Raw genomic sequence first — 25,483 nt, 5'->3', positions numbered from 1 at the left:
AAAATTGTGAAAAATGGATGACAGAAGAAAACCTTTAACAGATAGCCCATTTAAAAAATCCAATTTAAATATGCTTCTAACACTAACAATAACAGAGGTACTGACACACATACACCAAAGGCAACCTCCATTGAAATAATGATAGTTGAATTATTGAAGAGTTTTTCTCGTTTACAGTAAAATATTTTGATACTTTCATTTTCACAGAGGCTCTATAAATAAAGTATGATGCCCTTTACAGGCACTCAATGATTTTTTTGTGGTAAAACGCTAGAGCATTTCATATGAAAAATACAAACATTGCCTTCCGAGGATACTCAAATCAGAAGATTTACATTGCATACAGCTACCAAATGGCTCTATATAAAGGTTCATAAAATAAAATAGGAGCAGGTTGAAACATTTTGTCAACAAGAGCCAAAAATGAATGAATATCTTTTTGTTTTTGATTAATTCTGTACCTCTGCTCCATTCTTGAAGATAAGTTTCCAAAATAGAATACATGAGAGAAATAGCAAGCATAAAATATATTTAAAACAATTAGGGTCTAATTAATTCTGCAAGAAAAAAGCATTCAAGTGCAATCCATTTTTTAATAAAGCCAGAGACACAAGGATACCCTGCATTTGGGCTGTTATGCCAAAATCATTGTGACTGAACGCGACTTAATCAAGGTTTAAGAAAAAAACAATGTATGTACTCCTACAAGACATTAAGCCTTGGATAGAATAAAGACTAATTTTAGCCCTCACCATAATCAGGCACTTTTTCTGAAGTCCACATACCCTGAATCAAACATAATACCAGTAACATTTTTTTCATGAGATTTTAATGTAAATGATTTGGCTCAGCAATGCACTAAATGGATGGAATATTAATGAGAGACAATTCTTTTGTCACTAGAATATATAAAAACCCTGGGAAAAACGTAGTAAATAGTTTTTGTTAAGTTAACAATTTATTACGACTCACTATGAGCCATGAACAAATCAATTTAAAACTATAATACACCAGGATGTTATAATAATGGTAATTACCAAAATAATACACTTTACACTGCACGGACACAATACCAACAACCATGGTAAATCCTTGGACCTTGTGTAACAAACAAATCAGCTGGTCAATGACATCAGCTCAAATTCTCCAGAGCTTCTTTCACAAGACTTAACACAAATAAACTCCTGGGTTGTTGGATAAAATGAAGCGTAAAAGGTGGTGCTATGAGTCTGGGCGTAACTAGTTTGAATTAATGCACAATACACATGGTACTAAAGGACAGAGAATTATACTTTGACTAAGCATTAGATAACCAGTAGCGCAGAAATGATACACCCACAGAGTACCACTGATATTAAAGTCTGACCTTATGCAGCGTGTTTTGAGTTCATGAATTGCATTGTCTCACTACATTCATGAACTTTTCTATCTCTTGTACTTGGTGCCATTCCTGGAGTATCTGAGATGAAGAACCACGGGCATTGCAAATAAAGTGTTTTTCATTATTTCAAAGGCACACTAATGCATGTCTTCAGATATACTGGAGCCAAGAAGGAAAGTGGGAGTTCATTGGGAACCTATGATTGAACATTAAATAGTCTCACTAGCAGACATTCAATCATCGATATGAGAAAGCGTATTAGAATCAATCTATTGATGTCTTTCCAAGTTATCCCAACAGCTTACCAAAACATAATCTCTTAAAGCATATTGAGTTGGCTAGCTTGATAAAACTTTCATCAACAACAGCTTGAAAAATATTACTTGTACTAAACAAGATCAAGACTTGAATGCTTACAACTCACTTTAAGATAATTTCAGATTATTGTTACGTATTCTAGTTTCAATGCACTGTTCAGTGAGTTCATGGCCAAAATATCCTCCATTGGAAGACTAAATACACTGCACTTTCTGCAATGAAAAGCTGTAATGAAATTTAAAGAACCTAGGAATACAACGATTTCTGACAAGACTGGAAATGGTGATTTCCATCATTTGAATGATCTGGAAATTGTGACTTGAAAGTGATGAAAAAAATTTAATAAAAATTCAAATAAGAAAAATTAATAAGGCTTTGTTCACAGCCAATTTACACTGTTTTCATAAATACTTCTAAAGGACAAAAATTTAAAAATAACTAAAAAACTTCATCCAGACAAAACAAAGTATTTTCCTAGACTGTCACATCACTCTTGAGCTTTTATTTAGAGAAGGTAACAAATACTGACTGGGCAAGAGAGACACTGACTGCGCTGACCTGCACTGGTCTTTTCCATTGACAGGCTAGAGCATAACATGGGTTTTCATGATTTAAAAATAACATACAGTCTTCATAAGCATCATTATACAATGCACCATTCTCCAATATGTAAATGCAGGATAATAAATAATGCCTTGGACAAAATTGCTCACTGTTAACCATGCTCACACATTTCACGTAAACCATTTCAACAGACAGGCATACATGAAATCACAGAATGACATACACTCCCATTTTGCACAGTTGCATTCATACATATATTAACATTCCACATTCAAACAGGCATTTTATGTGGAATTGAAAAACTTAGAACAGCTGGAAATAGAAACTCATATTGTTCTTGAGTATTAACAATTGGAGAAAATGAATAGAATATTCCAACAACCCCTATGACTATATACTTCGACAGGAATTGCTCATTGGGAGAACATGCTTCAGCATGACAGACATGGTTTCAATAGTTTGCAGTTTTTATTTAGGTATAGATGGCCCAATTTCGGTTGTTTCCCATCAGTCTTAAAACTTATTTGCGAATGTTTCTCTACAATGAAAGATATGGTGACAGTAATGGATAAGTCAGTAGGATGGACAAGAAGTGACCAATTTTCAAATATATTCAATAATCACTGCAATTTTTTAAGGTTTGTACATGATTGGTTCAGCTAAATAGCCAGCTTTTCTCAAAACAAGTATGTCTTATTGCCTTATTTACATCAAAAGTCTAAAAAGTATCTGTTTGCTCTAGAAACCTAGCTACGAATAAAGAATTCACAATATGATAAAAAATGTAATTTCAATCTGAATGTTATCTTTCTCTTTCATTCTGGTGTCAATTTTACATAAAAGTGCAGCAGAATGCACAGGAGAAACAATGAATCATATGATGGGTCCATTTTAATGTACATATGGTTGTGAAAGAGTATGCTTGTGATCATTGGTAACTATCGCTACTTTCTTTTGAAAATAAAAGCATTTTCTGAAGTAAAAAAGGGAATTACCATCTTCAAGACTTGGAAAAAAATAATTGTTATGGTCATAAAGAAACACATTCCAGCACCTCGTTTCCCTATTTATTGCACCCTTGAGTTCTGAGCTTTAAATTCCTTGTTTTTGCTTTGGTCAAATGGCCTTTCCTGATAAACAAAATGTTATGATAAAACACCATAACCTTAATTTTTTTTACTAGTTAATGTTTTCCAAGCAAAATACGTTTCATTCACTCCTCTCCATACTTAAATTGTCACAAGACTCATTTCTACAGCACTTTTTGGTTACACAGGGATATATGTATGTTTATATACTTATTCACAAAAAGGACAGAAAATTACTATATTTACAAGGATATCAGCAAGTGCATGATACTTTCCTCTTTTATGTACTCTATGTTGCAGCAAAGTGCTACATTCATTTTAATGCTCATGAAATATTTCTTCATATATTATGCCACCATATGCCATGAGTGTTTCAAGGCGGTGCAATTTTCTTCTTCCACTTACGTGAGGGATGGATGACTACAACCCAACCCAACCAACACCCTTGGGCAACCAAAGAAAGCCACCTTGGTAATCCTTTGTTAGATCACAGATAAAACATGTACGTGAAATAAAACCTAATAACACTTCAAACAGAGGAAATTTAGTAAGAATTCTTGAATATTTTTGTGATACAACAAAACTGGTGCAAGCATCAAATGAGTCATTTTTGGAAATGTTAGATTAAAATAACTTCCCTTGATGGACAGAGCCCAATTCCTTTGCAACAATTTCCATTTTTTTTAAAGAACTCCAAGGATCATGATTGGTTCTTCCCTATTCACAGAAATGAATTGTTGCAACCAGTACATCAAAAGAGATTCACAGTGGAAAGTAGAATGAACCACAGCTCAAGTATCACCACAAAAGTCTGCATGTGAAAAAAGATTCCTTTAAATGGTCTCAGCATCATTTAAGTTCTCTCAATATAAATCACAACAACTCCATTCACCATGTGATGAAATGGTGCCAGCATAACAAAAATAAAACCACTAAAAATTTAGCGACCAAATGACACACAAGAATCCACAAGAAGTACCATGAATCCCGCCCGGCCATTCCGATCGGTGACTAGGGAAGAGGCGGGCCGGCCGGGTGGGCTGCGGGCCCTGCTGGGTCTGGAACGGCCTGGAGAGAGCTCTCCATCCGTGCCGCCCGCCCCCATCCCGTGGGAAGGGGCGGGGCCACTTCTACCGCCTCGTCGGGCCCCCGCTCCTCTGCTCCACTGTCGCCACACCTTCCATGCCTTCGTTGGTTTGGGCTCCCCCTGGACCTGGAGTGCCACTGGTGGGGGTCACTTGCTGCTGACCCCCTTGCCCCTGCTGGCCGGACACGGGAGGGCCGAGTGTGTTGTGAGTCACCTCGTACTCCATCACTTCCTGATAAATAAGCTCCTTCCACTGTTCCACTGTATGCTCCCGCTCGTCCACTGAGTGGTCGTAAGGGCCCGGAGCAGGCTGAAGAAAATTAAAGGGTCGGCCAATGTGATTAACCAAGTCAATGGAGAACACAATCACTAAATCAATCATACATCAACAGTGAGTACCAGGTGCAACAAAGGGAGTTTGATTGTCCTCAAGTGTTTTATATGGAATCTGACACAAGTACATACGTAAAAAAATATATTGACACTGACTAATTTTGAAGTGGAGTGAGGGTTTGTTAAGCTGCAATTTTTATGTCACATATAGATCCCTATCTCTACCAAATGCATAACAATGTTCATGAATTATTATTCTGTAGCTCAATGTAGTTCAATGGAAAAATGGGTATGTATTTAATTAAGAGATTGTCTTCAATCATGCACGAAAAGAGTGCCCAAGATGGGATTTAAAACATTGGAAAATAAGCATCATAAGGCACAATATGCATCTCAGAATCCATAGTAAAATAGTGAAATGTAAAAAAAATATGCAATTTGCACCTTACTAGATGAACATAATTTTAGAAACAGAGTAAGAGAAAAATCACCATGTATGGAAATATATTTATATAACAGGACTACAAGTAAGAAAAGAATTTTACCATGTGTGCAGGAAAGAGAATGTATGCATTGTGTTCATTGCAAATGAAACGGTTTCACAATGATATTGATTAAGTGCAAAAATACATCTTTTTCCAGGGAACAGTGCCAATAAAGGATATCTCACTACATCCCCATAACCATTATCCAATCTGTTATAAAAACTGTCCTTGGGTAAAAATAACATAAAAATCATATAAAATTTATCATACTTATCCCTAAATATAAAAAAAATTAAATTAGATTTCTTAGAACTAAAAAAAGACATCTTCTCCATCTCCCTGGCGAGGGACAAGAAGAAGAATTGCAACAAACTTTACACTAACATAAAGCCATATGTTAAAGAATTTATCGCAATCAGGTCAATTTCTTCCTTAAAATACATCCAAAGAAAATTATAATTGCAAGTATGTAGACAAATAAGTAATACAATAGAAAATAATCCCTTAGACACATTGTGACCACTATCATCTCGACACAGTTTGACTAAGTCACATGAATAATTCTTGATCTAAATTGATTAAGAGTGACCAAAGACTCGTTACAAGAATAAGAAAGATTAAACTCTAAGCTCTTAATCAATTAATTGGCTAGACCACGGATGCCCCCAGCTAGACAACTCAACCCCCCAAACCTAAGCACTCGATTAAAAAAAAAAAAAAAAAAACGCATTGCTCAATCACTCACAATTTTTTATACATAGTTCTTGGGGCTACTATTCAAGGCTATTAGTGCAATAATGATGATACTTTATTTCCTAGATTTTCATTAAAATATTTTTATGAGCCACCCAAACATTTCAACTGCACACTGTGGGTAATAGGTACTTGGCTCAGCTACATTTTGGCTGATGAATTACAACCTTCTAGAACCAAGACAGTGTACTATGGATTTTAGTGACAAGTTATGACAGAAGACTGTTGAAAATTTACTCCCTATGTATAAGGATCAAGATACAAATGAATAACTTAGTACAACCTAAGTCTTACATTAGGTGAAATATCAGAGACTTGGAAACTGAAAAATGCTAACCCAGGGAGTAAAATATATGATAGAAAGATTCAAAGGCCAAGCATTCAACAGAGGCCCTTCTTAACCTTCAACAAAATACAGTTTAAAAATCAACTGAAACACCTACGTTTAAGTATCATAATATTTTCCTATTAAATAATTTTTAGGTCGAGTTTCATATGACATTAGCTATTTAAATATAAAATAATAACAAATCAAAAAATAATAACCATAAAATAACACAAAATCCATGTATAGTAAGAACCATTAAATCATTGACATCTTAAGTACTTTGAATATAACGCTGAATGGCAATTAGGCAAATATTTTTCACGTACCACACAGGGAAATTAAATATGAAGCGCTCCTGACCAAAGAACTAAAGAAACAAAAAAAAACCTGGAGTTTTGTGTATGACGTGAGGAACAGGTAAGATGATATGCCAGAAGGTTCCACGACTTGAACAAAAATACAGTAGAACCCCACTTTTGTATTCCCAGATTTTGTTTATTCCCCAGTTTCTGCACTTTTTTTTGGGTTCCCTCAATTTTGACTCTTTGTGCCTTTTCTCGCACGTTTTGCATCCCACTTATAAGCCTTTATTTTGAGGGCCCCTTGAAAAATGCAAAAATTGAGATTTTACTCTAAATTCATTCGATACAATAAAATTGCAATCAAAGAACAGGTTTCAGAAAATTCATAACCATTAATGATAAAATCACTGGTACACAATAAATATCCTCAGCAAATTTAAGTAGGATGTCTAACCTTAAAATGTACAACAAATACATAAGATAACAAACAATTTGATAGGAAAATTCTATAAATTGTAAGTAAAGCTGTAAGGGTATGCCTGGCAAAATCCCCATAAGGTTAACACAGCTATACTCAAAAGTTTGTAGACTATCCTATTTTTGTACAATGAAGAATAAAGAATTCAGATCCAAAGGAAGTTCTCAAAACACTTATCATCCTCTCGCTACGCTTGGCAACATGCATCAACACTAAGGAATACAAATTCTTAACTAATTTCCAAGTGAAGAACTAAATCTAAATTTATGCATTTATAAACTATTTATAAATGCATACGGTTATAATAACCAATAATGGTCACTACCACTGCACCAATAATGCAGCAATGAGGTACATAAATTTTTAATAAAAATGCACAGAATACATCAATATTGTTTGAAGTCTACTAGATGATTTAATAAATTTATGAATTTGTAAAGAGAAAATATTATTGCACAAATGAAAACTATACGAATTAACAGTTGCATTATCAATCGGAATTCAATTAAGTCTCTGGATCAATTAACTACCAACAACAACAAGATCCTAACAGGAAAGCAATCGAAAAAGCATCTATGCATCTGATACACGTAATATTTTCACAAGATTAGCCATCCTTTTTAGGATACACAGCAACATAGAGGGCATTAATCATGCGTAGTTCATCTGCAAATAGCTCCAGGCTATAGCTAGAGTCCCAAGGAGACTTGACAAAAAAGCAGAGTTTAAAAAAATTACATAAAGCTGGAGCTACATCCATAGTCTCTGTTACCTATCCAATATCCTTAATCTCATTTTCTAGAGCAGTACACTACACAGCTATAATTCCCTCCATCCGGCACCATTTAATAAGGCACTGTGAATGAGCTAAAAATCCCAATACTAAAACATAACACTGCACACTACATAAAAATTCTTACTTTGTTGACAGATGTTTTATGCTGCAGTTAATCTGTGATGCATTCTTGCATAACCTGCTGCTAATCTGTGATGCATAACCAGCATCAATAAATTAGGTCTATTCAAAGTTGAGAAAAAAATATCACAATACAAATTAATTACATATTCAAGATATATCCTCACCATTTCCATCAACAATATTCACAAACATTACTGCTAGCAGCTTAAGCTGAAACTCATTGAAATACAAAATCTTGTTCCAATACATTTATATATGCATGATAGTGATATATTTCAGAAGGTCCTCAAAGCTTTCCTAACAATACCACACAAGAGGCATAGAGAACTCCAGCATACGCACATTCTAACATCAATATTTAGTATCAGAATAACAATATCTAAATACAGTGAGATCATATAAAAATTATTTCATTATCAGCAAAACTGTCCATCATGGAAGACTAAATTTTTAAGAGTGATATATACAGTATTTTATTCTCACTGAAGAACTACACAGCACGGCAAAGACACTTATTGATGCTCATTAATTTTGGGGAACTAATCCCATAGCAAAACAGAACAATATTTGCTAGAGGATCAACTTCTCAAATTGGGATTGCACAGCTAGCTCATGCACAGCATTCAATGATCCACAGGGTGAGTTTAGAGGGCTAACTGCTTTACAATTCATCTCAATCAGAGATCTAACCAACAAAAAGACAATGAGAGTACACACAGGCCCTTTCCAAACCCTTCTCTCTGTCAGACAGTGATTCCACATAAAAAACATTCCAAAAAGGAATTTCATTGTACCGAAGGTAAATAGGACCGATTTTTCAACGTCATTGTAGGCTACTTTGAATTCATTCACTAAAAACTTCAATATATATTCCAAATTGCAGAAAATATTGACTATATACTGATCATAAAGTTGCTTTATTAAGATATAATTATGATCTAATATGGGATTCTAACTTGACCTGACCTGAAGATCGGAGATGACATTAATGATGCTCACATATATGCATGTATATTTAGGAAGTATAGAAAGTTTTCCCACAAAAATAAACAAGATTTTCGAGGATATCAATTCTAAATTTTATTTGTGAAATTAAAGAATACTTTAGTGGAAGATCAAGGAAACTGAATGAAATATTTGACCAAGCAGTGGAAGAAATTGATCAATTCTTTCACCAAGATCTCCAGAAAGATATCAATACGTTTAGATTATTCAATCTTTCATAAGGCATTCATATAAAGTGACCATATAAAGAAATGAAAATAAATTTAAACAGGCAGAAATTGCAGATGAAGGCCTTTTATCTCCCAAAACATGAAAAAGATGAATGTAAGCACATGATATCACAAGAGATAGATATTTTTTTAACTGTTTTAACATACATTTAGAAATATAGAAATATCATATTAACCATAAAGAGCAATCAAAAATTTATTAACTGTGATAGGAGATTTAAGAATTCAGCCTATTTTGGCCATGCAATTTCAAGTCAAAGACTTTAATTTTTCTTTTATCAATAAAGGCTCACAGAAATTACACTCATCCATGATTTTTAAACTACAGAGGCAATTACGAAGCATCCAATTAGCTAAAACTTCATCCAAATTCAAGGCTACTGGATTATTTTTACTAATAAACATTTCCGCAGTATTTAGCAGCAGGTAACACACCCATACACTATTATCAATCGTAAGTTAGCATGGAGTAAATTCAATCAAATTATAAATTTTCTGTTTCCTCTCAATATATGGTCACTTTACTTAGGCCCACAGTTCTTTGGTAGGAGTCATAACTTTTTATCGAATACCACTCCATTATAAGAGCGGAAAGTGTTCATTTCAGGTAATATTGAAGGTCCTACCAATTAACTGATAACGTATACATGATGACTTCAAAATAGTCATATATTATCACACAAATCTACTTTCTCTTTTCTCAAGCTAATAATGCTCTGAAATTAGGAGCAAAAGTAACCAAAACATAATCATCGCTACATATTTGGGGCTACAAAAGATGAATAATTCACAAATAGTCATTCCATGATCAATTAATACATATTTTAAGATCATATGTTATAAAGCTCACTTCATTTAACAAAATAAATCATATTAAAACATCCAATAAGAAATAAATTTTTATACCTTGACTCCTTCCAATAAGCACTGTGGAAAAAATTAGAATAAACATTACAATGGCAGGTCAAATCAATTTTTTTTTTTTACTTCCTGACTCACCTTGCCCTTTCCTTCAAATCAGAGAGCTTTGTAAAATAATTTGTATTACAGGCATCCCTCATTTACTGCTCTTAATAATCACTTGAAATGGCTTCAGAGTAAAGTTATCATTAAAACAATGTTAAACTATTTGGCAACCCAAAAAAAGAGCTCATTCAAACCTAAAACTCTGGGGTCTGTGAAATATTGAGAGCATTCCATTCTATATCATTAGGTGTGACCAAAAGTATTCTGAAAGCCATTTGAGGTATAGCATGACTCATTACTGGTGGTGCGCAAACTATAATTACTATTCACAGGTATTTACCCTGAAATATATATTCATTTGAATTGAAACCCCACATACCTCCTTAATAACAAATATGATAACAGTTTGCAAAGAACACAGTCATTAAATAAGACGTATTTTATGAAATTAAAATTGGATAAAAATGGTAAAGAACCATTAAAATTTCATGGTTAATTAAAGCTATGACTTTTCAACATGTTAAAACCAAAATAATCAATTCAAATAATGGCTTTTTGAATAGCTCCTCAATATTATAAATGATCAATTATTGAAATATGTACAAAAACACTTTTCCCAAAAACCCAAGAAAATAATATCTATGTAAAAGAAATAAATATCTTTAAAGCCAGAAGTTTCACTGATAAAACCCTAATTTCAGAAATTATACGATACAATATGATACGATAAAATAGAACTTTATCAATCATATTTTGTCCATGGAAAGCTGTACAATAAAATTATATGTAGGTAACCCTAAAAACGTAAGCAATTCTCTTGTAACTTAATGATAGAGTTTGAGAGGGATATAGGCAGTTACATATTTAGGGCCATAGTCCACCAAATAAATGCATAACCAAAATTTACAATTATCTCATCCATAAATAGTAAATTAATTTCCATCATTCTTCTTCACTATAATTAATTCTGTGGTTCTTTCAAGGTGAATATCATGCGATTCCATAGATAAATGAATGGGAAAGCTGAGACGTTTAAAATTGACTGATTTTGAGTGCAATCAAGGAGTGAGCAAGAAGAGCCAAGGGATGCCTGCACTACCTCTCACAAATCATCCACTGGGTGATTTAAAAAAATTATTTGCCTTCAAGCTTTTATTAGATTATGAAAAGTACGGAACAGTTGTTTGGGCTGTCCACTTCATACATTTACGACATGTTTCTACATCTCAGCATCATCATCAATTCCACGTAACTTTCATTGAAATTAGTACAGCAGGGATGGATGATAGGATGGATGGATAGAGTTTGAACTGGAAGAGGATAAATTAGTCAACATCAAAGGATGGCAGACATTTGCATTTAAAGCCAAAGCAATTAATAAAGAGCCATTCCCTCACTACTTTTAAATTTACATGTACCTACCAAACTACAAATGGTTTTTCACTTTCTATGTGATACGGCCTCTCAAATGAGAGCCATTAAAATTATACATCCTAATTCCTCACAAACAGCTCTAAATGACAATTGATCTTTTACGCAAAAAGAAAAGACAATACATGTTTGGGCTGTAAGCCAAAGGCAAGCATATGCTGTAAGCAACCCTTCCAGTTCACTACACATTATTCAAGAAGTAAGCAGGATTGTATATCAATTAAGGACATAGCGGGCCAGGATTTATGTAACCAAGGAGGATTTCCAACCAAGGATTGGGGTAGGGGACATTTGAGATCAGAGGGGGAACAAGGCATTATTTGACCCTGTCCCACCAGATTTTGAATGTCATGTATCGACTTTATCCATAAGGACAAATTCCATGCCCCTACCATATCCCCCTTGGCTATACCCTAATTGTAGGGAGAGGGGGGTCAAATTTAAACCTGAAATACAAATAACGAATAAATTCAATGATAGGAATATCTCATTTGCAGAGTTTAAGGATATTTTTGATGAATAAAACACTGAATTTGATTTCAAACTTACATCTTCTCAATAAAATGGTTTAAAGATCAGCTGGTCACTATCAAGGATTAAAAAGATGATTTAATGATTGAAGAATCCATCCTTCCCACTGAAAACGGGAGGTCTCAAATACTTACTTCAATATGGATCATGACAAACTCTGACCAAATGATGCTGAGGCATTAAAACACATCGCAAAAGAAATGAAACAAAGGTCAAAACAAACAAAAATTCATTACTTTTACTATCCATTACCAGTAAACCTTGCCTTGTAGTGCTGCTTTCAAGCATCAATAATCCAAAAGAATACAGAGACATGTATCTCAAATCTGGCTCAAGCTTCAAGTAATGACAGCTTCCACATGACAAGCTACACACATATGCATGTACACCCAGAGGTAAGCTATACAAAATAATATGAGACACATTGAAAACAATAATTTTCAACACTACATAGCATATTTCCTTAATATTATAGGATACACAGCATATAAATAACAGGGAGTCGTGTATTATAGTACCAAAAATATCTACTCAAATTACCACAAAATTAAGTAAAATGGTATCTAAACATACTCTAAAACTTATATTTCCCCACTAAAATGCCTGCTTAGGTTATAAGCAAGTAATTATAGATAATTTTGACAGCTAATACCATGATTTTCATACTTGGTTGTAATAGAGGATGGGAAAATTACAAAAAACTATGACGTAGAAACAGACAATTGTCCCAAATTTATAGAGTTCTCTTCATCACTATTCTATCAAATGAAAGTGATGAACACTGTCCTTCATTGAATAAACTAATTTTCCTGATAAGGTAGTTGGAAAGGATGTGAAAGAGATATAATACTTTAGTATGAAAAGATCGGCTGTTAGGAGAATTGAGTGCATAGCTGCATCTAACCAATCTTAGAAATGTTGACCAGTGATGATGATGGTATTTGTAAGAGGCGACAGGCAGCTAAGGCCATTTTTTCCATAGGAAAGGGTAGAGAAGTAAGGGTGGAGAGAAACTACACTTCAACTCTTAGAGAAAGGCACCGAGGGGACAGAAGCTTACTATTCCATCTGACAGATGAAGTGCTGTACTTGAAGTGCCCTCCACAAAGCACTCAAGTAGGGACCAAACAGTCTCTGAAAAATCTCTGCCACCGCTGTGATTTGAACTCAGATCCATTAGGTGGCAAGCCAACACACAAGCTACCAAATCAATCCAAACTCCACTAATTTTCCTGATTAGGATTATAACCATGGCAAATGAAGGCTATACACTCCACAAGGCCACATATAAACTCAAATATGTATTGTTTTAAGTGATAAATATGTCTGAACAGTAATGCCAAGATTAGAAATGAAACAAAAATAGAAAAAAAATCATAACAAGAAAAAATATACAAGATTGAAATTATGGTACAACATGAAAATCTAATTAGTTATCTACAACGTATAATGAGGCTGACCGACCGAAGGAGGCCTTACTTGAGGCCTCATTTGAACCTAGCTAGTCAAAAACCTATGACCATGCCAACGGTCCACTATCTTCTATCCCTAACTTCCCGGCTGGTTTATTGCAAGATGACTGGTGCCGATTGTAGTGCCTTTGGACTGGCCACAAAATGATGACCAAATGGCATATCCTCTACCTCACTTCCCAGTTGGGTCATTGCGAGGTGATTTGCGACGAGTCTAGTGCCTTTAAGCTGGTTACAAAACTACGACCACAACACCCATCGGCCACCTACTCTTCCTAATATCTCCCTAATTGGGTGGTTTCCTATTATTTTTTTATTGCCTAAATCGAAAGATTATTACTCCTGGAGTACGTATTTCACGCTTTTAGATTTTTAAATGACGATATCTATTTTTCGCGATTAAATGAAAAGTGAAAATTTTCAAGCGTGCAAAAACGGCTAATTATGAATGCTGGGAAAAGTCCGAGTGACATCGTTCTGGTTCCCACTGCCGCAAGTGAGGTGACCTTGGGGCGAGGCTTTGAGCGCTGATACGACGCAGGATGCTAGCAGGTAGCTGAGTAGTTTGGCTTAAATAAGGATTATTAATACCTTATCAAACGAAGGAAACTTTCCGACCATAGGCAGTTTTAATAGGTGATCATTAAGATACGTTTCCCTGAGTTCTGTGCCTCATGCATGCATTGGTAATCTCAGACGATGTAAAACTCCTATCTACTCGTATAGAAACTAGGTCCCTGTGATGTCACGTGGAGTGGGATCGCATGGGCGCCAATCTGGCCTTTTTCAAATGAGGATAAAATTGACCATTGCCATTCATCTAAACTGGCATTTCTAAAACCAAATAATTTGTATATTAAGAATACACTAATGGTGGGTAACGAACCGCAATCAATACCTTTCGTTTTCTTTGACGAAGGATACTACCCTATTCCTTAGCTGGGTCATTTCAAAGTGACCAGTGGCAAAGTGCCCTCAGAAAGGTCACAAACCTATGATCAAGTGACCTATCAACTCGCTTCCTGTCCTGCCTTCCCAGCTGGGAATAGCTATCATGACTCCTGTCCCAAAATCCACAATTTTTTCCTTGCTGTGAGCGACAGAAAATTGCCACTCTATTTTTTTTAGCTAGAATTTTCACCTTGGAAAACATTGAAGATTTCTGCAATAATCTGCAACTTACTACTTGGGATCCTGTATATAGTGCAAAATCAGTGAATGATAAATTTAATAATTTCCTGGATATTTTCCTTACGCTCTTCAATGGTTGCTTTCCTCTTGTAAAAGCTAGTTCAAATAGACCGCAAAATAAAACCTGGGTTACTCCTGAAGTAATACAAAACTCACAAATTCTAAAAGCTCTGTGGTCAGCTTACAAAGCTACCAATGACAATGTTATTAAGGAATAATATATTGCTTTCAAAAAGTACTACTCAAGTTTAATCACCACTACTAAAAGGACTTGTAATATCAATTCCATCTATTCTTCTGATAATAAATCAAAAACAGCTTGGAATATAATAAATAACACCTCTGGAAAATTGAGAAAGAATAAATCACCCAAAGAAATCTTACACAATGATATTCTTGTTTCAGACCCAGACATGATTGCAGTTAATTTCAATACGCATTTTCTCAATCCCTTGAAAACATCATCTATGTTACAAGTCAATACAGATAATTGTCCTCAAAATAACTCTGTTCTAAATAACATGTACCTTTACCCTACTAATGAGAAAGAAATAGAATCAATCATTAATAAAATTAATACAAAACACTCAGCAGGGTGGGATGGGGTTCCCTGCTCCCTCCTAAAGGATAATTGCATAAGATATCTTCTTACTCCTATCACTCATTTGGTCAATGCCTCTCTCTCCTCGGGTATTTTCCCTGACAAACTAAAAATGGCAGTTGTAACTCCTCTACACAAAAAGGGTGATATTCAATCAATTGAAAACGATCGACCCATATCAAAACTTTCAGTTTTCTCTAAAATATTAGAAAGTGTCATTTCAAAAAGAATAATGTCATTCCTGTTAAAAAACAACATCTTATCCAAATCTCAGTTTGGTTTCATAGGTGGTCTTTCGGCAGAATTTGCCATTTATAAATTTATTGACTCTGTTCTTGAAGGTCTTGATCATCACCTCAATACCGTTGGTATTTTTTATGATTTGTCTAAGGCTTTTGATTCTGTTGACCATGAGACTCTCTTGAGGAAAATCCATATATATGGTATGAGAGGAATTGCAAACAATCTAATCAGGTCATTTCTTGAAAAAAGAACCCAGGCAGTAACCATTATAACCGATAACATGGTTAAACATACCTCACCTCACCAGGAGATATTGAGGGGTGTTCCTCAAGGCTCCATTCTTGGGCCCCTGCTTTTTTTGTTATATATCAATGATCTACCCTCACAATTAAAAGGAAATATTTTTATGTATGCTGATGATACAAATCATCTACTGAAACATGATGGCAATATTGTTGCTCCCACTCAAAATGCTGTCATCAAAATGGAAACATGGTGTTCATCTAACAAAGTGGCTATAAATAAATCCAAGTCTTCCTTTATATTTTTCCATCCTACTCAAAAAAAATTGATTACAGCCCTTATATTAAATTTTCGGATAGTACTGTTAAGCGGGTTACTGATACCAAATTTCTAGGCATCTCCATCAATGAAAATCTAAACTGGGACACCCATATAAATTGCATTTCATCCTCGGTGGCTTCAGGCTGCTACTTAATTAGACGGGTGATTCAGCTCACAAATACAGAAACAGCTAAATCAATTTACTATGCACATATTTATAGTAGATTAAAATATGGTATTTTAGCCTGGGGTCACTCCCCTAAGTCAGTCTTTTTAAACTACAAAAATGGTCGGTAAGAATATTATGCAAAGCTAAAAAACAAGCTAGCTGCCGTAATCTTTTCAAAAGGTTACAGATCCTTCCCCTTCCTTGTATATATATTTATTATGCTGTGATGTTAATTAGAGAATTTAAACAAAAGTTGTGCCTTACCTTGAATAACGATATTCATGATTATCATACAAGAAGTAGAAATGAGCTCGCAGTGAGGCAACAAAATCTTTCTCTCTTCAGTAGAGGGCCTATCAATATGAGTATTAAAATTTATAATAAATTACCTAAATCAATCAAAGACGAAATCAGACCTGGCCTTTTCAAAGCAAAATTAAAAAAATATCTTTTAGATCATTGCTACTATTCAATTGATGAATTCTTTGAGGATGCCTCGCAACTAATGTAACATATGTATATATATATATATATATATATATTGTGAGTTACTTTGTATTTTTGATTTGATTTTTATGTTTTCCTGACGGGTCCTATATATGTATATTCATATCTTTTCTGTGACCAATAAAATATTATTATTATTATTATTATTATTTTAAGTCCATTGTATCTGACAAATGTCCCGATAATTATAAAATAGAAGGGCATGAATTCAAGCAACGAAACTGTTCATCCGCCGGAAGACTCCTTCACTTATTGTGTACAAATTGTACCCACTACATCATCCTATACCCCTACAACAACCTATACTACAAAGACAAACATGTAGCATTAAGCACTTTAAGCTAGTGGCTACTGGAATGCAGGAGAAACTGTAGAAAACCAATCAACAATAACACATTGAAGCCGTGAAAATACAGCCTTGATCATTTAAGCAACGTGGAAACATTCCTGCAGTCTCCGTAGATTACTCAAAAAGATCAGTACAAATATAGTGATACTACACAATGCCAATTCCTAAACCTGAAAAATTAAAGACTAGTACTAAGTTCTTAGCTTCTTTTACACATGTAGGCATGAGAAACCTTCATATTTATTAAAAAGTAGAACAATATATTAATCTATCATTAATTTTTCTTGGCGCCAATATGTACACGTTATATTCTGTAAAATTATATTAATGTACTTCTAAATTCTCAGACAATTAGCCGACACTAATAGGGAAAATAATTTTACCCATGTAAATATGCTAGTTTGAAGCAATTTATTACATGCTTACGGGGGCTAATCTCCAATTACTACAGATTTCCGTGATTCCAACGACAAAAGCTTTAAATGCAAATTTTGTTCTCACATATTTAGAGACTAAAAAGGATTCCCTGGGCCAATATAACTCGGCCACACTCAAAGCTATCTAATATTAGAGTAAAAGCTGTGATAAGTTAACAAAACAAAGAAAAAACTAGTAATACAGTGAATACAGCAAGAGTCGAAGCGTAAAGTGAAAAAAGAAGAGTCAATTGATTTTCCATACCTATCTGATTAGAACCCATTCCATTTGCCAGGGCTTTCCCTAATAATTAGTTTCACATGGACCTTAACTCCAGGATGACTGAACACAACTTAGACCATACAGTAAAAACTGTAAACAGGCAATTAATCCATCGTACTAACTTCTTTCTCAAAGCAAAAAGGATATAATCTACCATGACATGGCATGAACTTAAAACTCATTCTTTTAAGAGGGAAAATTCCTATCCCAGGGGAAATATTTTACATGAAGGAATTCTGAAATCGTATTTACTACAAGCCAAAATTAATTACTTGTTTTGTTGACTTTGATTGAGTGAACTGAGTGCAGGTAATGAGAATGCCTAGGAAAACAGATGTAGATAGGAAGGACTATTCACTCTTCACTTTAGCTGAGGGAAAGTTAAAATATGTACAACATTGAATCTGATAGCCTACAATGATGATTGCAAAATATATGCTGAGTTACAGACCACTTATGTAATCAATTAAGCATACTACAAGCGAATGATAGCAAGATGGAGACAATCTTGGAGTCCTCTCCACAAATTATCTGCAAAGAGTCACCCGAAGAAAATTTTCTTGCATCATATGATAACCTCTGGTGGGAGCCATAGCCCTAGGTCCATTTTTCACTGCCTACAACTACATCTCATTACAGCAACAAGCTTCACAAAGTTCCATTGTTACATATACATCATGAGTATTTAATAAGCATAAGGCTTTCTATCACATGTAAGATGTTTCCCTCCACCATACTCCACCACCAGCCTGACTTGGATCATTTGAACTATCATTCTATTATTGATCCAAAATACATAGCAAACAGATATCACTCAATGAGTGTGTTAGATCAAACAAAGTAATTTACTTATGGAAAATTTCTTCAGTTAAAATTTCCACGATGAAAACACAATTTGGCAATATGATTATCCAATCAATAACTTCTATATGCATTAAAAGCAGGCTTTAAACAATTACAAGGAATTTTGATGCTATAAGACAAAAAATATCTTAAAAAAAAGCTAGCCCAAAGAATTATGATACCATTTGAAAGCCAACAGCCAGTGACTTAGCCAGGAATTTCATTTGGGGGGTTGAGGGGGGTCCAAAACCAGGGGAGAAAATTTATGAAAAACAGGGTACTAAGTAATGGGTTTTAAACTAATTTTAACACTTTTCATAATCAAAATAATGTCATTTGTTAAAGAAATATTTTGTAAATTCATGACTTTTCAATTTTTATTTTCTTTTATGAAGGAAAATAATTGCGTTTTTTTTTAGTTCAGACCCCCTGTACCCTCCCCCATGGCTACACCACTGCCAACAGCTGAACATATCATAGATTTTGAATTTTACTTAGTAATTACAGTAGCATTTTACGTTTACTAGTGTGCATTTGATTTCAACAGAAAATAATTGAAAAAAATTGAAAATAAATGATTGAAAGGTATATTCTAAATTTCTGAGTTTTTTAAAACTAGCTTAAACAAAGGAATATTAATAACATATGAAACAGCCAAGGGGAATGCCTAGAAGAGGCCCAATTCTATCCCATAGTAGGCTAATTTCAGTCGCCACTTTGGTGCCATTTTAATCGGTTTTCAAACATGTCTGCAGCATGGTGATAAGTGCAATGCGATCCACTTTTTTTCCAATATTTTGCATTATAATGTTTGCAATTGCAAGGAATGGCATTGAAAAGTAATGAACATGATATATCACATCATCATGCATATAAATTTTGACTAATACCCCTAATGATACCTTATTTCCCAGTGTAACTCGAATCTCGAATTTGCCCTTCAGTGACATGAGTGGCGACTTTTTTAGGACCATTTAAATGCGTGGTGGGTGACAACACATTTAGAGACTGACTTGAAGACCCTCATTTCTAATATTTGTGGAAACAGTCAACAAATATGGAATCAAGGCCATAGCCAGAAAATATTTTTTGAGGAGGGACAGTGGTTTCGAAGGGGGGGGGGGGGGAACACTTAAAACCATTTCTCCTTCACATTTCCAAGGGGTTTGAACCCCCAGATTGTCCCCCTACCCAGCTAACTATGACCTTAGATAGAATGAGAGTCACCTCATTATCCTTTAAGTCCATTGGATGCATCCAGTGATAGTCCCAAATAATACTTTTATTTTAAAGGGTCAATGAATTCACATAAATTTTAAAGTAGTACTGTATTGCATCTTTCTATTAAATTTTCAAACTTTTAAACCTTTTACTTGCAGTGGGCCACAGAAGTAGCCCAACTTTTTACAATAAATATATTATAAATTAATTCGTATACTTTCCTTTAAAAAACACTCAACCCCATACTCCAGCCAAATCCTAAGGAAAGGGAAAAAATCTAGCTCTTTTTCCACTGGTTTTACATATGAAATTAATGTTATGGCTTAAAATCTTAGCTTATTTATCTCCCACTTAGAAATATTCACTGTCAATTACCACAATGTCACTGCGAAGTGAGAGGATAGCTTCTGGCCTCATCTGACGATTTATGTAAATAGAAAGAGCTCGAGTTCAGCTAGAGTCTTTGATTAGGATTAAGCCAAACAGTTCCACTCATTAATGCAAGTAAAAAAGTAAAAAAAATACATACAAAAACACATGCATACAAATCAGTTAACAAATAACATTAACATTCTATTCAGAATTCATAATCTGAAGTTAAGAACATTACACTAACGAATAAAAGCAAGTTTACTCAGTTCACCATGGGTACAATTGATTGGTTCACACACAATACTTAACCTTAAAGTTAAAATAATTGACTGTAGCAAAACGTTACACTAAAAATAGGGACAAAACCTGCTCATCCAGTTGTGGCCAAGTATGGTGGAGGGAAACCATCAAACTTTATAAGAACAGCCTTCAGCTGGACATCCTAAAATTGCTATAGTTAGGATTTATCACCACTATTTTCTTCAGTAAATAATAAATATTTGTAGCCAATTACCTCTGAAGTCCCCACTCTTGTTTTCCTATTCCTTTTTGCCATTAAAATGCATTAACTAAAAGAAAAAGCAGTTTTTTTAAATGAAAATTACGATTTGCTGTGGACTCCATATCCCAAAATTGATGCCTGTCTATAGATACAGCTATACTGCCTTATAAATGTCATTTTAATGCTATTTTGCATTCATGTGATATCTTAAAAATATATATTTAATGGGCAAATAAACATTCTTTAACAATTTTTAAAGGTGTACCAAAATGTGTCCACATTACCATGAAAGACTAACAAGAGTTATTGGGACAACTGATCAAAATAAATAAAATGTTTAAACCTTTAATTTCTAAAAGCTTTCAAGGGAACAGCCTTCCATAAAAATTATCAATATTTGGATGCATATTGATCATAACCCGTCAACGACACCATAAGGATTTCAAAAGGTAACATTAGGTGGCAACTGCATCTAAGTCCGTTGAATACAATAGACATTACGAATTTAGTACATGCACTTGCTTCACTGCTTCAAGCCACAGAATATTGACCTCCCAAAGTGTGAGAATTTTTAGCATGAAGATAAAAGACAACACTTGATGCTAACATTTTAACTTCATAGCAGGATGCAGGTTTTTACATACACCAAAAGATCTTCTGGGGCACAACTAGCGGCAGCGCAGCTCCAGAGAGCACCTTGACTGTTATAACGTGGTTTAAATGATACCACAAGCATAAGCGCAAAGCTGATACCAAAATAAAATTTTTTAGAGATTCAGATATGCAACATTCGTTACAAGTAAAACAGGGTAGGGTAATGCCTGGTTGGGAATGTGTTGACCTTAAGGCTATAAATTTTACAAATAAAATGCGCCAAGAGAAAATACAATACTTACTGCATTCACTTCACTTTCATCATACCACACATTAATGTATGGATGCAGAAGAGCCTCATCCACTGAAATTCTTTTCTCAGGATCAATGACTAACATTCTTGATAGTAGGTCTCTAGCTTGACTTGCTGCAATGAAAAATATATCAACTGATTAGAACACACAGAACTATCTTCATAACAACAGAATCATCCTCTCAGAGGTACAATGAGGGTTACAATCCATAATATTATGTGCTCATATGAAAAATTGAATACAAACAATGATAATAAAACTAAATATTTTTAGCCATTTCCAACTGAAATGAGCAAACATTTTTCAGATGTCACTCACAATTCAGAACCATTAAATATCAGTAGTACATGACTATGACAAGTAATAGACACATCGATGAAAATTTTACATGAACATAGGCCATTCACTAATGGTGGAGTCGTCCACATGGCCCGACTGCATTGTGGCCAGTATGTGTCTCACGAGAAACAGAGTTAGTGCATTTATACAAGCTAATCACTAGTACAGGCTGCAATTTTGGGTATTAGTTCGTTAAGTGAGTTTTTAATTTGAAGCAAAAAAGTAAAACTATCTCCATTCCCCAACAGTGCATCAAGAAATTGCCATTTAAATATCTCTTTGCACAGGGTACACCCAAATTCACATTTGAAGCAAATGCTTTTTTTCATAACTTGATACAAAGAAATTATTTTTTTACAATAGCTTCTGTGAATAAATGAAGCATTACAACTAAAACAAACAAGTTTTTTTTTCTTAATTTTTGAACTTTCTCTTTTTAAGGTAATGAAATGACAGTGAGTACAACTGCAATTGAAGAAAAGCAACAAAAGGTTGAAATAATTTTTGCAACCATGTGAGTGGTATCCCTCATATATACAGCCGCTCTTGTAACTGATTTCTTTCCTCTAAACCTGGAGACAGATTTATAAATTTTAAACAGTAACACCCCTCAGTAACAAGTTACTTGCTCTGAAGTAGGAAGCATACTTGGAAATAGCCAACCGCCAACCAATAAGTATTAAAAAGTTTGATATGGGACAAAGAACTGGATCTGCTTATCTGCCTTTCCCAAGCAACATATTGAATTATATTCCCAGAAAGGGAAAGTCCCAAAATTCCATACCAGCATTAACTACCCTGGTGCAGTCAAGACCATAACTTCCTTTCGAAAGCTATGATTTGAGAGCCATAAAATTGAGACAACCACTGTATGTTAGTATGCAAAAGATAAATATGCATCACCCTCAAACTAACCTTTAAGTTTATTATGCTCTGAGGAGTCTGAGGGGAAAAGAACATCAGGAAAAAGACGGTCAAATGAGTATCCTGGATACCGAGGTCTGTTCTCTACATAATTCCTTACAGTAGGTTGTAACCGTTTCATGAAGTCCTGAGAAGGCGTTCCTAATTGTTCTGTAAAAATAAAAAAAAATGCATTAGATACTTGGTAAACATTAGCAACTAATACCATTAAGGTTATTAATGGTGTTACATCTAAAAGATAACAAAACCAGATTACAAATAGTTTGAGTAATTTAATACATTTTTATTAGCAGATTTACATCACGTAATCCGGATTCAAAGACTCCTATCATGACAAAAATAAAGGAAAGTTCAGAGATATTCAAAATAATAAAAAAATGCACCATAATGAGTATGAGATTGTGACATTAATATAAAATACATACTTTAAAAAGATGAATTGAAAATGATCACTGATCATTCCGAAAGAAAAAGAGAATAACAATTACTATGTTTGTACATGTCAAAATTTGACCATAAAAAGTAGAGATGTGCAAATAGTATCCGCGAGTACTCGAATACCTTGGATACTAGAAAGTATTCGATATTCGAGATCTCGAATAATTATGCTTAAAGTACGAACTGGAATACCTCGAATTTTCGTTCCATACACTGTTGCACACACATCGTTAATAGTTGACTAGAAATAACGTAGAGGACTCTAGTTGTTTAGTGCACGCACCACCATTTTAGGCAAGTTGACGATCTACATCAAATTCGTGGATAAGGCCCGTTTCACATGAACGTGAACGATTTGGATTCTGCGCTCCCTGCCCAGGGGGCTGAGTTTGCTGTTGTTTGCATAGGCACAATGTCAGCTGTGTGTAGCTTGCCAAGGTAGATGAACGTCACTCAGCCAAGTGCAATTCAAGCTATTGCTGTATACCAGGTTGGAAAAAATTGAAGAAAAGTGCCCATCAAAGGAGGTTTTGGATGCACCCTATTTTGGCACGAAGAGCATTAAAACCCGCTTTAGTGACCATATTTACTGAACTACGTGCTGATGATTATAATTTTTTCAATTTTTTCCCCAGTGTCAATTAGACTATCCATAGCGAAAAGATGCACTGTTATCTCCAAGCTCGCTCTAATTCTACTGACAAATCTACTTGGTTCGCATCAGCCGTCCGCACAAATCTAAGTCTGTGGCCCATAGGTACGACCGCGGATGATTCGTGGGGTAGATGGGCCATGCGGTTGGCTCCTCCGTGTGCGGACGGCCCGCACTCATGTGTAAGCTTCCATTCAAGCCAGTGGGACCTTATCCGGGTGCATAGCGCGGACCGTCCGCATCCATGTGAAACGGACCTAGAGTGGTGAATAGATAGATGTCGTTCGACATGGGGGACCGATAATGATTGGAGGAAAACTCTGAAAACCCCCTTGAAACCCTTAAAAAAATTGAAAATGGTGGAAAAAAGTCGACTTTTGGGGTACCTTACGTCACGCATTCAGCTATTGCTCCCAAACTATTCCACTCATTGGAAAGATTATCATGGATTCAAATACTACAAGGATTCCCCTTTGTAAATAGCATTATTAATTTCCTAAAAACTAAGAAGTTTTTACATAGTTTCGTCAATGATTGGCAGTTTTCCATTAAAAGTCAGTATGAGTTTCTGGAAAAAGAACGATTATTCACAATCAGTGTATTTCAAGATTCAAATAAAGTTGAGATGATAAAAAATTTATTGGCTTTAGAGATGACAAGTCTGTCTACCCAATATCACCCAACAAAAATAGATACCTTCGGAAAATTGCAACCGAAAATAGCTGATGTAGAGCAACAACAATCAATGTGGGGATTTATTCAGAATAAAAAAGCTGATTTTTAAAATATATTTGATATATTCCTCATTATTTATACAATCATCAAGTGAAATAGAAGAATAAAATTTACTACGCTTTGTGCAATTCTAGTATTCGAAATTTGAGATATTTCAATATTTGAGCCATGATTTGATATTCGAGTTCAAGAAATCTGCTTTTGGACCCATCTCTAATAAAAAGTAAGACATGATGGCATTTGAATGCATTGGAGGTGCAAACAAGAAGTATAGCAGCATTTGATATCATATTTACTCAAAAAACATAAAATGCCAGTCAGACGAATTTCTTTATTAATACCTATAGCTGCATATCAGAGATTATACCTGTGTGTGAACAATAATTGGAAATTTTCAAAACTAAAAATACTTCAGGATGAAATCAGTGAAAATTCATCTGAGACCTCTGATTCTTGGGCAGTGGAAAAATTATGAACAAATGACACCACTCCCTAGCACTACATGGTCACGTTATCAAGAGATAACTTCTCCAAAAATAAGGTAATGCAATTTTT

At 34.6% G+C, this 25,483-nt stretch overlaps 1 protein-coding gene across 9 annotated transcripts in view; it reads right to left on the bottom strand.

Annotated features, from left to right (window-relative positions):
• Positions 1-573: 573 nt before the first annotated feature.
• LOC124171808 (stress-activated protein kinase JNK) overlaps positions 574-25,483 on the bottom strand; it is a 273,438-nt gene continuing 248,528 nt past the window's right edge. For 8 of the 9 annotated variants that reach the window (XM_046551144.1, XM_046551141.1, XM_046551145.1 and 5 more), the window contains 4 exons: positions 23,095-23,253; positions 21,829-21,953; positions 10,178-10,198; positions 574-4,748 (listed from right to left, as the gene is read on the bottom strand). In XM_046551144.1, the coding sequence (XP_046407100.1) occupies positions 4,482-4,748; positions 10,178-10,198; positions 21,829-21,953; positions 23,095-23,253 (572 nt within the window). In that variant the 3' untranslated portion in view covers positions 574-4,481. The remainder of the gene's footprint in view (positions 4,749-10,177; positions 10,199-21,828; positions 21,954-23,094; positions 23,254-25,483) is intronic. The other variant, XM_046551149.1, reaches the window with a different exon arrangement.

This window comes from Ischnura elegans, chromosome X (assembly GCF_921293095.1).
Source record: "Ischnura elegans chromosome X, ioIscEleg1.1, whole genome shotgun sequence".
Classification (NCBI taxonomy): Eukaryota; Metazoa; Arthropoda; class Insecta; order Odonata; family Coenagrionidae; genus Ischnura; species Ischnura elegans.
This window is presented reverse-complemented; position numbering and strand designations above follow the sequence as displayed.